The sequence below is a fragment of the Anas acuta genome, chromosome 1 (assembly GCF_963932015.1).
Source record: "Anas acuta chromosome 1, bAnaAcu1.1, whole genome shotgun sequence".
NCBI lineage: Eukaryota > Metazoa > Chordata > Aves > Anseriformes > Anatidae > Anas > Anas acuta.
Genome location: NC_088979.1, coordinates 203,357,653 through 203,374,424, shown reverse-complemented (window position 1 = coordinate 203,374,424; position 16,772 = coordinate 203,357,653). Strand labels below are relative to the sequence as shown.

The 16,772-nt window shown below is 48.8% G+C and overlaps 1 protein-coding gene across 2 annotated transcripts in view; it reads right to left on the bottom strand.

Moving 5' to 3' along the window:
* The window catches only part of NET1 (neuroepithelial cell transforming 1), a 45,047-nt gene that overhangs the window by 14,151 nt on the left and 14,124 nt on the right, over window positions 1-16,772 (bottom strand). The window contains exons 1-3 of one of the 2 annotated variants that reach the window (XM_068670136.1): window positions 9,895-9,995; window positions 7,798-7,864; window positions 3,787-3,846 (exon numbers count right to left, since the gene is read on the bottom strand). In XM_068670136.1, coding sequence (XP_068526237.1) covers window positions 3,787-3,846; window positions 7,798-7,864; window positions 9,895-9,980 — 213 coding nt within the window. In that variant the 5' untranslated portion in view covers window positions 9,981-9,995. Of the gene's footprint in view, window positions 1-3,786; window positions 3,847-7,797; window positions 7,865-9,894; window positions 9,996-16,772 lie in introns of those variants that run through there. The other variant, XM_068670137.1, reaches the window with a different exon arrangement.

The following is a 16,772-nucleotide window of genomic DNA, read 5'->3' as shown; positions in this document are numbered from 1 at the left end:
GGCATCTGCAAAGTTTACGAGCCGGTCTGGCATCCAGCATTTATTTTGGATGGTGGGAGCTCACTATAATTAGCTGCCATTCAACTCCATCATGCAGTTACCAGTGGAAAAAACAACAACAGTGTAAAAACCCTCCGTGTAGATGTGTTTTTTTGCTGAATTAGAGCCTCCAACGTTTTGCAGAGCTCTGGAGAGGCACCTCAACCATCCTTGAACTGAAAATTTGGGCGCTCAGGCCAGGAAAGTGATTTCCATCTTACAAATATGAACACAACACCCAAACCCAGGAACCAGCCGAATAGTACCGTGGTTTTATTACACACAACATCTGCCCTAACAAGAGAGAGGCTCCAGTTGACTTCACCCCCCAACCTTCTCACGTGCCAACTGCTGTTTTTGGGGTTGCACGGTGCAGCCGATGCTCCTTTTGATCCAAGCTCCTTTCCAAATACAAATTTGTGCCTTCTGCACGGGCACGTTCTCGCATGAATCAGGAGCCGCCAATAAAACTGCCATAAAAGTCCTCTGGAACAGTTCTGTCTTTGGGAGGGGGAAGGGAGGAGGGCGGGACTGTTTGGGTTGTTCCTTTCAAGTTTGTGGAGATCTGTTCTAAAAGCAGAGCTTAGGGCTGCAGTTTCTTGCATTATTTAGTCATGTTTTTTATGCCGTGTTATCCCTGCCTCGAGCCAAGCTGCTTCTGTGGACTCTGACCACGGAAAGACATTTGCTGATGGTTCTGAGTGATCTGGACCAGCAAGAATGCAGACACACGGGGATTCTCTCTCCCCCTTCCTTTTTGCTTCCAAGTCATTCCCTACCGTAAAAATATTCGGGTTTTATCTGCTTTCCTTGGAAAGATTGTCGCTGTCAGCTTTAGCGTCACAGCCTCTCTCTGCTGCCAACACGAGCACAACTCCGGGGCTTGTTGGGGCTGGACTCCTCTCGCAGCCAGGCTGAGTAATATTCACAGAGCTGGGCCCCGAAGGTGAGTAAGGCTTGGAGAGGACACAGCACGGAGGTTCATAAAAGGGTCTTCACTAAGACTTCACTTCCTCTGCGGAATCCCTCTTCCTAAAGCCTTACACAGACAACCCATAACCAGCAGAAAACATCATCCAGACAAGACGTGATTCTCACACATTACTCAGCTTGGCTTCGTTTCGCCTCTGGTAAAATCCACTATCGCATCCGTGTCTTCCCTGTCATGTTCTGAAAAGTATTTATCCAGTTGCTAGCAAACACCAAGAGACACACGCCTTCAAAAAACACAGGACTGCTTCCTCCCGTGAATCATTGAACGCCTTACGTAACTGCGGGTAACGTGCAATCAGCCTGGACGTGATCAATTAACAGAAAGCAGCTCATAAACCTACCTGAAATGCAAAAGTAACTCTCGGTCTCGAAGCATCAAGATCTGCCTAACAAATTCCTGTCTTCAAGTTCTTGTTTCTGCCCCTGCACCGCAATTCACTTTCTTTTCTTTCTTACCCAGACAATTATCAGTAGCCCACGTTGTAGTGTGGCTCCAGAAGTGATCTGGGGAGAAAATACCTCCTTTTTTCCCCAAAAAGAGATGGGGAATGTTTTGGCACATGAGAAGGGGCAGCTCAGTGCTGAAGGAAGTGGATGCTGTAACCGTGGTCTCAGGTTATAACTTTCCACTCGTAATTTGACAATATTTGGAGGGGTTTTCAGGCTGTATATCACGGAAGAAGCTTAACAGGCCTAAGAGACGTGGTTCATTTCTGAGTGGTGGGCAAGGAGGAGGTTAACAAACCCAAACAAACCAGCACAGCCTGGGCACTGCGGGCCATCTGCGCTGCCCGATCTCCCCTGCCACTTTGCATATCATCTTCCTGGCATGTGTAACGATGAGCTGGACTATGTGAGGTTTAAACATCATGGTTTGCTCAGCACAAGCATGTCTGAGAGGAGTGTGAAGGCGGCACGCTGGCAAAACTCCCCTGCTACTACACGCGTGGTGACAAAACAGCAGCTCGGCAGCTGGGCTCTATTTGCTGGGGGAGATAGAGGAGCTGAAATAAGAGCTACGTGGTGGAGTTTGACACTTCATACTGACAAACTCTGAAAGCCAGTTCCCCTCGGTAAGACGGGGATAAACAACGTATGACCTAACCTATACATAACATTCTTAAATTATCTTCAGATTCCCCCGAGACCTTATTTTGTTAATGAAACAGATACGTCCACGTCTAATGGGGCTCAATTTTAGCCTGCTGATTCACCCTCATCCAATCTAGACGGAGCAAAATATAATCTCTGCAGCCTAAGTGCGTGATGAGACTCTGAAGTGCTGGTGAAATGTTTTGAAAATGTGACTATAAATAGCTGATTGCATTGTTTTTATTTTTTTTAATAACCTTGAGGGTTGTTATCAAAAAGCCTACAAATTACAACCCAGTCAGTGCTGTTGATGTCTTTCAACAAGGCTACTAGAATATGTTTGGTGGGCGTGCCTCGCTCTCAAATATCCCAGAGAGCCTGACCCTTTCAAAAGAACAAGGTAAAAAGTCAGCTTAAACAAAAGCTGCAGTCTGAACTTTGACTGTATTGCCTAGGGATTTCCCTTTTTCCTTGGAAGATTCCAGTTAAAACTCTTCAAAAGCGGGTGAGCACCTTGCTGTTGATATTTCAGTTTTGCCTTAGAAGCGATGGCTTCGTGGGAAAACCCTAGTCCATGCAATTCTGTTCAACACCCAACTTAGCCCGATTAAAAAAGAGAAAAAGGAAAGAAAATCCTCTTCCCTGAGGGCAGCTTTCCTAGCCACAACGCCCCCATCTGCATCAGAAAACCAGAAAGACCTCAGAAACCAAACAAGCCCCACAACGCAGTCAGAGGCATCGGCACTGCTGTGTCACACAGCCCTCGGCAGAGGATCCTTTCTGCTCTTCTCCCACCCCTGCTAGGAAATGGCAGGGATGGCCTTATCTGGAGCAGGAGATCTAGATTAGAGAGGTCAAAGCCCGGAGTTAGCCTGCTGGCCGGGACAAGCAGCGATGGCAAGAGTCCAGCAGTAGCCAGGCTAAGCAAGGCTTCAACGCAGAGCGAGTGGCAACAAACAGAGGATGCACTGCTCCTGAGGTCAAACAGGAAATTCCCCACTAGCAAATGATTTTTAAACCCGGCCTAATAAACTGTAAAACCCACTTGTTAACTCTCAACTCAATAGCTACTTCCCAGGGGAATAAAACCCCAAACAATTTATCTCCTTCCCCTCTCCAGAGAAGTGTCTGACGGTGAGATCTTCGGGGCAGCTGGAGGGCGGGAAGCAGATTCCCGTTCAGAAAACCTAGCTGGTATCTCGTCCCAAGATACAGCTCTGCAAGTCCCCACCCTCAATTTTTTAAGTCCCTTTAATCCACAGCCTTAAGAATGATTTACCACCCAGCCTGTCCAGCTTGTTTGCAAGACAATGAAGTGCATTTGAAGGGGACTTTGCATGGTTTTGCTCCCCACGGCCTGAAAACACCTCCTTTTTTTGCTCGGTGCAGGTTATGCACATTCATTTCACACAACACCACAACTCTGGCACGTTTAGGATTCAAATGATTAAAACAGGGGCTCGCCAGCAGCGGGATGGATATCCCTAACAAGACTCAGCCCACCCCGGAGGTGTATCCAAGAGCAAACACAGCTGTGCCCGGCGCTGTGCTGCTGATGGGGAAATGCAAACACCCCAAAGTACGCCGTTCCCCTGGGTAAGCCACCGCAGCTCACCGGGGGGGACGCTTGCACAATCCCGTTGAGCAAAATGTTTTCGTTACCTTGAAATCCAGGCTGCAGAGACTGACCACGTCATCGTCCTTCTCTCGGCGCTTCCTTTTCTGTAGGAAATGAAACCAAGCTTTTGGTTACTTGATTTGCAACCCGAAAGGAAGCTCTGGTTTTTATAACGTGGTCTAGAGACATTTTTTGAACTTTATTCCAGCAAATAGCACAAAAAATCTGACGGTTGACCATAAACACAAAGGATATTTATGCTGTTTGGTGAGGTTCGTTGGGTGATCATACATGTACCTATATACTGCGTTTGTTGCTCTGCACTCCCGCAATTGTGACCACGAGTAAAGTCTTAAGGAGGAAACCTCAGTAAGAAGGCAGAATGTGGCAGTCAACCACTGTGAAATGATCCCGGGTTCATTTAGCCCATTAGGGTTTCTCAGGTCAGCAATCCAGCACTGAAGCTGGGTTTTTGGAAGGAGTTAGGTACCGAGGGGGTCAGACATGGTGATCGATAGGACTTCATGCCTCTAAGGGAACACCAGCAGATCCCACATTTAATTCTCACCATGTTTGATCCCCAGCCTGGCTGGCATTTGTGAGTGAAGGGTCCACAGATTTCCCCTGGAGGCAGTGCCAGCAGAAAGCATATTTTTCACCAGGTTATACAGCTTTATGCAGCTATGTGAGGGCACTTTGGGCATTTATTGAATCACCTGCTGTGGATGTGGCCACAGCAGGCAGCTGTGGCTGAGGCTGCCCTGCTCGGAAGGCAACAGGCTCAAAGAGGACGTGGGTTTGTGGAGGAAAGATGAGGCTTTTGGCAGGGCAGCCCTCAGCTATTTTCCGTTCCGAAGAAGAGCAAAAGTCAGTGGAACAATGATTTGCACAGAGCTTCCTGATACCTCCAGCTATTTCTGTGCTATCTGGGCTTCGTTATTTTTGCATCACCCAGATAATGGAAAACCAAGTGCGGACTCATCCTGTTAGCCAGTACCAGCCTGGAAAAAAACATGGGTCACGAGCATAAATTGGTCACCCATGAAACAAGCACTCGGTTTTCAGCCTGTGCCTGACCCTTGTTGTTCAAAACTAGGGAATGGGCAGAGTCCGTCTTCTTCCACTTCATTACGAACAGAGGAAAAAGAAAACAAACTATTCTGTGGTTTTATATTGGCCTACACGCTGTTCACTTGTTTAACAGACTAGACATTGAACTGAAATGAGAAGACCCACCTCTCTGCAGCTGCAGAGGGAACTAACAAAAGTCTGTTCTGAAAACTGAAAAAAAATCATTTTTTTTGGTGCTCTGCTAGCCCAGCAGCTTGACTTTCTGTCAGAAGCAATTCCTGTTTTCTTAGAATTTATTAATCTATTCCTATAACTTGAAAGTTTCAGCTTTAATAGGGCTTTGTCATCATTGTAAGTGTATTTAAAATGTTTGAATACAAGCATTCAAATTATTTTAAGTGCTGGCCAGCCAACTTTACACAGTTCCTTTGAAAATCTGATGCTGTCGAGGGGATGTCCAGCCTCCCTGGAGGGCTTCAGAAACCTGTTCTCTTGTTTGCTCGTCCTTTCATACTGAGTGTTTCTAGGCTCCGAGGAGTCTTCTCACCTGTCCACATCGTGCTGACTCCACCATTTAACTATTAAATTAAATTAAATACACACACAGGTAATGATGAGATACAGAAGCTCCCTCGCTAGTTTCTTATATTTTGGGTTTTTGTGATTTTTTTTCCTTAGCGATCAAACGAGCTAAAAGAGCTGGATTTGATTTCAAAGTCCCCTGATGACTTCAAGCAGTGTTTCTGGTTTGGAGCTGAGAAGACAGGACAGTGCCCCTGGCATGTCACCGAGTCCCTTTGCTAACTACCGAGGAAAAAAACCTCACGTTAGCCATTATGGCTGACCAAATTTGCAGCATTGTCACTGTATTAATGGCCCAGCACACTCCATGCTTTTTGAACAGACCTTTGGCAGGCTCGAGAACATATGCAAACGCAGACATTTGTTTTTCAGGCTTAGTAAAACATTCAGAGTTGGTTATTTACCAAAGCCGACAATAAAAGCCTGCTACAACCACACCTTTTTGGTCTGCGGATTATTTTTCCCATATGTAAGGCGAGGATATTAGCATCTATTTAGCAGAAGGGAACTTGCAATAAAGACAAAGACACCACGCCTTTCTGGTCGGAATATGATTCGTTCCTTATGCAGGAAAGTACATTAACAGCTTTACCATAAAGCTCCAGACCGAAGCCCAGACACGAAAGGGAGGCCAAAGTTTTGTTTTTAAACCGGCTAGACTTATGCAAGAAGTATTGCATTGGCTGGCCCCCATTTCCTTTGCCCAAGATAGTTTCACACAAAAAACGTAGACGTTTTGAGTCCGGAGCCAGCTGTATCATTCCTGCACGGTGCCAGAACAGAAACAGATTCCAGGAAAACTGCCTCGTCGGGCTGCTCGGACCTGGGTTTTTGAAGCCACACGATAGGAAAGAAAGAGCTATGGTACCGCTCGCTCGCATTTCTGAGGCGGTCACAGCCAGCAAAGCGCCACGTTCACCTCCTCACGAAAGCCCAGCCATGTGGAAAAAGTTACTTCTAGGAAAAGTTATTAAAATGTACAAACCGTGAGACCTGGTTTTAAGCTCTCAGCGAGGTACTGTAAAGGAGAAGCAGCAAAACTGCTCATCGGGAGGGAGAATCTAAATATTTTGTGCCTTGCTTTAGGAGACCTAAACAACGCCACGAATGTGAACGTTAATTACATTGCAAGGGCTCTGATTAAAGCTCCAGGAGCTTGGTTTGCAGTTTGCAAGCAGTTCCCGTCAGCTCGTTTTCCTTACGCATATTAAGGGCTTTTGCATGAAAGCAGGAAATTTTTTTTGGTTAGGAGTCAGTCTTTTTTTTTTTGTTTTTTTTTTTGCTGCTTATTGCTCACCTGAAGTCATAAAACACCAAAACAGCATTGGGACTGCTAAATCAACACTGGTCAAGTGCCTGTTTCTCATAAACACATCCTCTTTAATGGAAAGGAAGAGAGGAAAGTGACCAGGAGTAACCTTGCTCCCAGTCTGAAGCCATCCGGAGGATGTTTGAACCCAAATTGTGCTCATCTTTTCTTAGGACTGGGCAGGACAGGCACGGATCCTTCCCTTTAACCAACCCAAAAAGGTATTTGCCCCGTTACTGACCATCCCTGAGACTCAGGCCAGGTACATTTTGCAGGCTTTGGGCTGAAAAGCTGCACAAACGACAGCACGAAGAGCTGCTGTTTGTGCCTGGCACACGAGGAGTTGGTGGAGTTGGTTGTCACGGGGAAAAAAGCCTCTTGTGCAATGCACGCGGGAGAAATAACACCAGGAAAGGCACACTTCTTGCTTGCCTGCAGGCTGCTGCCAAAACACAGATGGCTTTGATGACAGAGCACAACGTTTTCAAGTGTTAAATCATGTCATTTCTAGGGCTTTGTAATATTCGAACGTGTAAGTTCAGTGTAGCTGTAGTCACCAGATGAAAGTTTCTAAAATTAGGCAAAAAAACATCTACAGGAGCTTTTGGTTTTGTTTCATCCACTCCCGCACTGATTGGTGTTTGTGCAGCCTCAATCTGCACGTGGCTGCCCTTCAAGGCCCAACGCACGCTCTTGCAAGAAGCCCCAGCTGATTTTTGATGGGATTTCCTTCCTAAAAGCTACTCCTGTCCTCTTCCCCACCCCCAGACGTTCTCACGGCCTTCCTCGTGCCGGGGCTGGCACCCACACAGCTCGTGCAGTCAGCCAGCTCAGCTCATCCCAAACTCTTTGTTTTCCTTTCGGTGAAGGGACTTTTTCAGCCAGATCAGTTTTGCTGGCTGACGATGGGATCGCCGCTTCCAAGGACAGCGGGGTCGGGTCAGCTTAGGCCGCTCATGAAAATGAGCTTTAAGACAGGCCAACGTTTATGCACCCAGCACCTCCTTCAGCTGAGTAATCGCCTCCAAATCCTCAGAAGGCAGACTTCACGAAGGAGCATTAAGAAGACAAGCACCACCAGGGGTTTACTCACCAGGGTGAAGTCCCAGTGGGGTCCTGGAGTCAGAAAGGTGAACGAGCTGCCTCGTCTCAGAGGATACCTGCGGGGAGAAAAAAGGAGTAAGGTAAATGATGTGTGGGGTGCTGTATTGATAACCTCCGTCTGTTCTGCACAGCTTCGATGGTGTCGTAGGCCTTCAGCTCCTAGCCCAGAAGTCATGAAGACAAAGATGTAGCAGCATTTGGGAAGGAGAGACCAAAGGGTTGCCAGTATTCCCTGGGACAACTGCAGGTGGTGGACCAAAAAATCCCATTTATTACAGTAAGCAGCACTGGGCAACAGGCAGGCAGAACCCTCCCGCCGGGCCCTACAGGCTGGTCGGGAAGAATCTCTCTCTCCGACCACAAATCTGCCAATTATTTTAAATCTGACCAAGAGGAAGGATAAAAAATAATAATAATAATAAAAAGATAATCGTATCGTGACCTCATTCTCCAAGGTTAATGAAGCTGAAATGAAAGGAAGCAACAAACTGCACCTTGGACAATGCAGCCTTGTAGTTTCCCATAAAATTACGAGCAGGAATTGAGTTGTGGGCTTTCATTAAGTCATTCTCGCTCCAAGAAAGCCAAACCACCAGCAAGTAATGCATACAATAGCCCGTTTGTCTAATCCTTGCTCTTTGAACAATGGTAAACGAATTGCCTTGTGCGAGTCATTTATTGTGCTCGCACGGAGTTAAGCAAACAAGTTACGTTCCAGCTTTCACTGTCTGGTGGACTTAAGGTATGTTTCCAGCAACAATTTTTTAAAGCTTATTCTGGCCCTCGTGGGGAGAAACATTTTTGTCTGTCATTGGGTTTCTGCACGGAGAATTTGTGGTCCCAAATGGGCCACAGGGTTTTTTTTTTTTTTTTCAACGGCGGCCAGCTGCATCACCAAATGGGGAGAAGATTTCCCCTCTGCTGTCAAAAAATCAGACGGAAAAGGCACCTCCCCTCCAGCTGCACCTTTCTGCTTTGTCCTGAGATCCCCCAGGCTTTCCAAGAACCTGGAAATGATATAGGAATGCAAATCCTTCCGACTTGCAGAGGACTTACACACCAGCATTGCTGAAAATTCACCTCACGGAGTATTAGGAACGCTTCACGTCAGCAGCTTTCCCGTATCAGGAGAGAAAAAAGCATTTTGTCTGTAAAAGGTTTGTGCGGGGTGCGGTGTTCCGGATTGGTATTTGGAAAACATTAAGTCAACCACCCAGAAAATACTTCTGCGCTTCCACCAGCCAATGCAGAGCACCAAGATAAATGTTTTGGGAGGTGCAGCTCACTCCAAGAAAGATGGGAAAGAATACAGGAGGCTTTTGGTGACGAGGCAAATGTTTTACGCGGCAGTTGGACGTTATGGGCATTACACGGGTGGGATTTTTAGCATTTTTCCCTCAAAAGTGAGTTTCCATGCTGGCCCTTTGCTTAGGATACTCCTTTTAATACAAATGACGCCGTGTTGTACTGTCTGAGAAACCATCTAACCTAGTGCTGGATGCCCAAGCTGGTTTTGTGCTCCTGCCCCAGGGAAGGCAGCAGATTTTGTTTCTAGAGATGACCCCGAACTGCTCTCAGGCACCTGGAACCACAATGATGAAAGTTTGACGTGTAAGGAGAGCCTCCTCTCTTCCCTCCCTGTTTGGGGTGAAGGAATGGGGCTGCTGGTCCTAATGGGTTGGAGCAGACAATGCCATACTTGGATCTGCACAGGGAGCGAGAGCTGTTGGGCTGCCTGAGGTGGTGTAGAACAGGAGCAACAAACACATCCCCGCGGCTTTGGGGGAGGCTGATGGCCCCTCGGGACCCCCTGAGGGAGAATTTTGCCCGTGCCAAGGGGTTGTGTGAGGCAGTGGCACTGGGAGAGGTGAAAGTGCTACGTGAGCAGCAGCCACAGTGGGAAATCAGGAAGCTGGAACATTCGGAGTGGTTAGAATACTAAATACGCCATAAATACCTAAATATATAGATGAATAAAATACCTGAGATATATAAAAAATCAGCTTTTTCAAAAGGCCATACGCAGGAATTGCGATTTACACAAACTCAGAGGAAAATATTCCTCAGACCGCGCCGTTTTCGGTACCTTGGGACCAGCCAAAACCTTTTAACGCCATCGCTTTGTCTGTGGGAGCGCTCCAGAAAGGAAGGTGGCATTTCCAAGAGCCGCATACTGGGACGCTGGATGGAGAAGAATCCTCTAGAAGGGAACATTCTTTGGGCTTTATAAGAGTACATACCGCTCGGGGAGAGAAAAAAAATCAAAAAAATCTGGGAAGGAGCAGTGCATTTCTTTGAAATTTAAGCTAGAGTTTAAAAGTGAGCTTTTCTCTCACGAGAAAGAAAAATCCTCACTGCTTAATCCCAACCTGCTGAGCTGCCCAGACCAAAATTTATGAGTTTGATTAAACCTTCCTCAGCTGCAGCTAGAAAAGCAGGGAGAGAATCTGCAAGCTGGGCCCTGCGCAGCCAGGCAGAGCCACTGAGCTCCGTCGAAGGCGCGAGCTTTCTCGCTGGGAAGCAGGAGCCTGATTTTATTCCAGATTTCCAGTTACCATCCAACACATCTCATTTCCATTAGAGAAACATTAAATAGGATTTTCATCCAAAGCAGTGTTTTCTTTTGGCCTGCACGTGAGAAGGCAGCGTGCCTCACAGGGCTGCCTCTCCCTGCAGCATTTCATTTCCCCCACTGGGGTCGGGATCACCGGGCTGATTGTGTAGGATGCACCCCGGTCTCCTCGGTGTCCTTGGAGCGGGATTTCCTCGGGGTCTCTTGGGAATCCTCCTGACAGCACCTCCAAAAGGCGGCCTGCAGGGACCACCAGCCGGGTATTAACATCTCCAACGTCCACTACGAGGACTCAATCAAGAGAAGGGGGCAAAGTAGAAACCAGAAACTGCTTCTTCCCAACACCTCTGGTGGTTTGGGAGCAGGAATTCCCTCATTTATTGATATCACAGCCACTTCCCAACTGTCTTTTGTTAATAGGACCCTGTTGTGGTGCAAGGAGCCCCTGCTGAACCTCCTTCCTTGGCAGGTCTTTGGCCAAGCAGGGAGCTGTGATCTGCCAGGAGCTGCCCGCAGCGGCACATGGACAGACGTCGAGGGTGGCAGATCTTCTACGAAGCAGGGAAGAGACATTTAGGATCAAAGTCCCATCCTGGCATCCCTTCTCCAGCCACTGCGTGATGAATTGGCAGGAGCGCAGAGCGGCCGGGATGTCATGGTTTAGCTCCTGAAGACAGCAGAATAAAACACTGCACCGGTGCCAGCGCTTGGATGAAGTTAATTGATGGAGTTAATTGCTGTGTTTACAGCGCAGCTGTTGCAACAGCCCCGTTGCAGGGATGTCCACAGAAATCCCTGCTGTGTCACCCAAGCGAAGCCTGAAGTCAGGCTCTGTCATTTCCTGGCTTTCTTAAAAAAAAAATTCTTCTCGGTAGATCGTCCCCAGCATCATTTTCTTCTTTATGACAGGAAGAGCAGAGAGACAAGGAAAAAGGCTGGGCCCTTATCTCGCCAGGCCTCGAGCAAGCAGAAGGAGTTAATTGCAGCCTTTCAGGAGTGAAAAACTTCGGGGCTGTGAAGAAGATTGCGCGAACAGCCGAAAATAATTTTCGAGATGTAAAACATTGCGGCAACACGTTGGCAAAGCAAACCTCTCCGGGCCAAAAGCAGGGGAGGGGCGAAGAGCATTGAGACTGTACAGAAAGAACAAACAATTCTGTTTTGGTACCCTCTGTTTGCTCGGAGAAATGAATGTTCCAGGCTGCTTACCAGCAAGCGATGATACCGCCGCCGTGCCAAGAGTAAATCTTTCCACAGGCTGCTCGAATCAAGGCTGCCATGCTGGTGGTCCATAACGAGGTTATGGAATATTTCTACACTGCAAAAAAAAACTGAGCGTGTGTAATTTGTCATATTCTCAAGCTGGCCTGCAAACGGATTTAGGAAACCAGCTTCTTGCTGGAAACTCCTGAGCCCCAAACCTGCCTGGCGACATAGCAGGGAAGGAGATGAGGCCCCAATAATCTTCCTAGAGGAAGTTTGGGTGATTTAGTAGATAACATTTTGATAAAGGCGAGCGGGCGGGCTCCTTTGTTTCACGGCTGAAGCCAGGCTCAGGAAACAGTCATTGTTTGCCTCCTTCCTTGAACAAACACCAGGAGCCTCTCGCTGGCACAGCCCCGCGCGGATGCAGCAAGGGCAGCAGAATTTGTCCGCAGGATTTCGTTTTGGGGCTGTTTTGGTTCCCTTCAGAGCTTTGTCCTGCTTCAGGTTCGGAAGGGAGAGGTAAAGAGCAGGGAAAAAAAAACCACCTTGTCTTAAATTAAATCACTTCATCAAAGAGCAAACGCTTCTGTCAAACAGTTTACACTGTGTGGCTTCTTCGACGTCTTTTTAGTGTTTGCCTTATGCAGCGACAGCTTTTTCTTGTTTTGCCTTTTGCTTAAGGTTTTGAGGAATAAATGAGGTTGTGGGGTAGACTAAAAAAAGACCAAAGACGTCCACAAAGGGCACGCTGGAAGAGCTGCCCATTTGTCAGCCCGGAGGACGAAGCACAGCAGAGCTTCCCTCAGCAGGTTAGGGCGACTTCCCATTCATGCTACTCGAGACATTTCTCTGCCTCGTTTCTCTGCCTCGTTACTGGAAATCCGCGCAGCCCAGTCAGCATCACTCGACAGCCCGAGCTCTTTCTGGACTTATTTCTGATGACTTCTCCAGGAAACTGCAGAAACGCTTTGATCTGGCAGCTCTCTTCACTTTCTGCAGTTCCAAAATACATTCTTCAGACTGGGCAGCAGCCGTGTGTTTCCTTCCCCTCTGACTTCCAACCCTCCCCCTTTTTTTTTTAATTTTTTTTTCTGTGTTTTCAGTGCAAGCTGTTCTTAAATATAAACCACTCGTGCCAGCTAAGCGCGAAGATGGCTGAAGGCTGCAGCGCCAGATGAAAAACCTCTTTGCAAACACGCCAGCCCCGCTGCTGAACCCCGTTTTGAAGGACAAGAACAGAAAGCCCCACAAAGAGCCCTTTGAATGTTAATGTAAAGCTTTTCTGTAGGGAAAAAAAAAAAAAAAAAAAGTAAGGCTTTCCAACTTTGTAGAGTTAATATTTCCACTTCAACAATATCCAGAGGCCTTGGCCAGCACGAGAGGCCTCCCAAGCGCTGTGCAAACAAACGCTGAGTGAGGGCGCTTCCAGCACTGCTTGTCACGGCTCCTTATCTTGAAGAGCTCCAGGGTGAAAGCCTTACTTGGAGAAAAACCTAGTGACGGGCATAAAGCGAGGCAGAAGAGCTCCCTGCCTCGATGGCATCGAGGAAAACGGTGCTGATGAGCTCCTCGTGGAGTTTGCAGCCTGCTCCTCCCTCGTTAGTGCTCCCACTGCCAGCAGGGCACTAAGGGAAGGGGAGAGGCACAGCCCCGATTACCCGGAGAGCAAAAGCAGCACGATGATGACTCGCTCTCTGGAAATGAGGTTTCAGCAAGCTGCAATAAATCGCTGGCAGCATTGCATTTTGCAACAGCGGTGCAAGAAGTAACTCCAGCAGCTCTCAGACACGCAGCGGTGTGATCGCAGCCCCTTCAAGCTGTTTTGGATGGGACAGAGCCCTGCTGCTGCCCAGCTGAGAACTCCTTGTACTTGCTCAGACGCTCTGGAATAGCAATTATTATCATTATTTCGTTCTTTTACATTAAAACAGCCCTGAAAGGAAGCGCCTCCAGACACGCTTGGAGCTATCCAAAGCACATTTCATTCGTAAGCGCTTTTAGGAAGCTTTTTAGGGGCAGCCTGCTTTTCCATTCTGGAAGCGTCCAGCTCCTCGCAGCGGCTTCTTGCAGCTCTTTGTCTGGAGAAGCCATCAACGGCGGCGCTGAACGCCAGCAGATAAGCGCCAAGGAGCTTCCCCGGGCGCTGCTATCCCGAAATAATCACACGTCTGACCTCCACCGGGCTGCACGCTCTGGGCTCAACATGGCAGAGCCCGGTTTCATCTGAGGCTCGAGGCGTTATCTTTGCGCCACACACTTCCCTAATGAGCCAGGCATCTTCCTTCCAGCCTGCCTCCAGACTTCCCACCCCGGCCGTGTGTCTGCTCCCCGTCCAAGCCAAGCTCCCAGCGCTGTCCCTACGGCTGGCAGCTCGAATTTTCAGTGGGAGAATCAAAAGGGCGGCTTGTGGCTGGGTCTCCTTTTCCCCCCACAGTCCCTCCCCGACCATTTTCCAGCTGCTGAAATCACTTCGACCCTCACGCTTGGCACGTGGGGGTGTTTTCAAAGGCTTCTGGTGGAATGACGCATTGCAGCAGGGCACTGAAACACCTTACAATAGCCTTTTGTGATGATTATGTGTCAGAGCGCTGTTGCAACACTCTGCCGAGGAGAACCTTTGGTCTGTTTTTCGAGCTGGGGCAATCAGACTCCGCTCCACGCCTGCACAGGCCACCTGCAGCCTAAGGTCAACCCTAAATCCCTCAGCACCAACACCTTCCCGGCCTCAGAGCATGGGCAAGAGCAGCTTCTCCTCCAAGTGTAGCTCTGTCCCCGCATGCCACAAGGAGCTCTGCACGCAGGTATTCTTGCTTGCAAGCACGTCAGAGGGGATTAGAGCAAGGATCTGTCACTAGAAAGAGAAAACTTGCATTCCTCTTCACGACGGCCGAAGGAGAGCTCCCGACGGAACAAAATGATGAAGCACACGCCGCGGAAAGCCCGTCTGCCCGCATCACGGAGCTATTTGCGCTCTCCTTTCCAGGGCTATGATGTAAATGCTTAAGCAGGGCTGGGGGGAGGACTTGAGGGAGAAGCAGTGCAGCTGCCGCCGAAATATGTTGCCTGTCAGCAGCCATGCAAGCGCCCTGGCTGCTGCAGGCCTGGATCCAGCAGAAGGGCGCAGCTCCTCGTGGCGCAGCCATCGCAGCCCCAGCTCGTGAAGCCGCTGGGTTTCACGCACCGGGCTCTTGTCAATCAGCTCTGACGCTGGGCTGCAAGATAATCCTCGCAATTAAAAAGCAGCAAGACAAACACAAGCGCCCCACGGCCGCATGCCGAGCTTCGGCTCCCCTCTGCCTGCTGCGTGTGCAGCCAGGTCTCATCTGTCAGCTCCTAAAGGGAGGTGGCTGCCCAGGCTCCCTTGTCACTCCTGCGGGGGGCTGACACCCCCTGCCAGGCATTTTAAGCTGCCTGGAGGCGCCTCTCCTTCTGCGTGACTCCAGGGGAACCCTGGGGGAGGCTCAGATTCAAGCAGTTGGCTTTTAGGTGCCCGGGGTTAGGGGAAATGAAGCTCCCGTGCAAGGTTTTAGGAGGTACTGGTTGGTCAAGAGTCTCATCAGAGCTCAAATGCAAGGGCTGTTGTTTAAAAAATAGTCCTAAACGCTTTTTGGGCTTGCTTAGTGGTGCTGTGGGCTTTAATCTAAATAATTCACGTCCCCTTCAGCAGTTTTGGTTCTAGGTTCAGAACGGAGCTGTTTTCCAGTGGACCCATCATCACGAAAAATCGACGTGGACTTCTCAGTAGAGAGACGTAAAGGCAATGCCACCAGGTGAGACACGACGAGCACAAAACCCAACCCAAACAAACGTTTGGAGCACGTTCAAGGAGGAAAGGGAAATGAAGGAAATGTAAACACTAAGCCAATAACCCTGCCGACAGCACAGCATGGTGTCACAGAGACTAGACCTGATGATAACGACACTTTCGCCGTGTTTTTATGTACCAAAGTCAAGGCCACCGTCTCCGCACGTGTTAACAAACCCCAGACCTTTCCACATTTAATCCCACAAACCCAGGCTCCCGAGAGCTCCAAGTGAACTTTCAGCTTTTTGAAAGTTTCCAGGCAGGGAGCAAAAGGTTCCGAGTTCAGTTCAAACAGACTGCACTTAAAATCTGACTCTTTCCATTTCGTATCGCCCCCGGAGCCCCTTCCCCTCTGGTACCTATTTTGAACGCTCCCTGGGGACAGCAGTCGGGACTTGCGGGTGCCCAGAAGCCCTGGGAGCAAGCTGTGCCAGCCCAGGAGCTCCAAATCCAGACGGCTATTTCGAGTTCTTGTGGGAACCAAGCTCCATCCAATAAATATTACAAGTCATCCTGGGAAAATGGTCGGGAAAACATACATTTTAATGCTGACAGGCACAAACTTTCCTCTTTTTTTCTTTTTTTTTTAAAAAATAACCCTAAGCAGCTATACAAACAAACGTTTCTGCTGTATGTTTTTCGTTTTCCTGCAAGCCGTGTCTTTGCAGCCCCTTGGTGGGAGCCCTGCCCCGTTGTAGGGCCCACTGGTGATTCAGGTGGGCTTGTGCTCAATCACCTGCTTAAGCTGTACACAAAAACGTCACTAAAAGCCAGCTGGAAAAGGGTTGCTTGCCTGTAGCAGCACAGCTCAAGGCTCTCACGAGAGCAGGGGACCCATAGGAGCAGCAGCAGTGCCACGTGTGTTTGAAGGAAGCCTCCTTCCTACCCTTTGCTACAGCGCCCGCGCGGGGACGCCTCAGCGCTGGCTGTGTTTGTCATTAGTTATGATTCACAAGAAAAGCAAACTGAATAAACCACAGGATTTGGCTCGAGCTAATCGAAGCCAGCACTTTCTGTCCTGCAGAAGTGCTACAACACAGCTGCGGTGGGCAGAGAACGATGTGAGCCCCCTTTTTTGCCCATTTTGGAGGAAAGGAGCTGGTGTAAGCAACTGGCCCACGACAATCCTTGCCAAGAGCTACCAGAGACACAAGGTGGAACTGGAAATAAAGTTTCTAAAGCCTTAGAAGGGATTTACAGGGGGCTGCTAAGCAGACAACCCCAAAACTGGTGGAGATCAGGGGTGGTTCAGGAAAAAGGAGCATCACAGCCCTGTCCCTGCTCTTCCCTCAGTGCCCAGAAGCAGTGCATTAGGTCAGAGGGACGCTGGGGCTGAAGCAGCTCTTATGTTCTTAAGAAATTTCATCTCCTCCTCCTCATC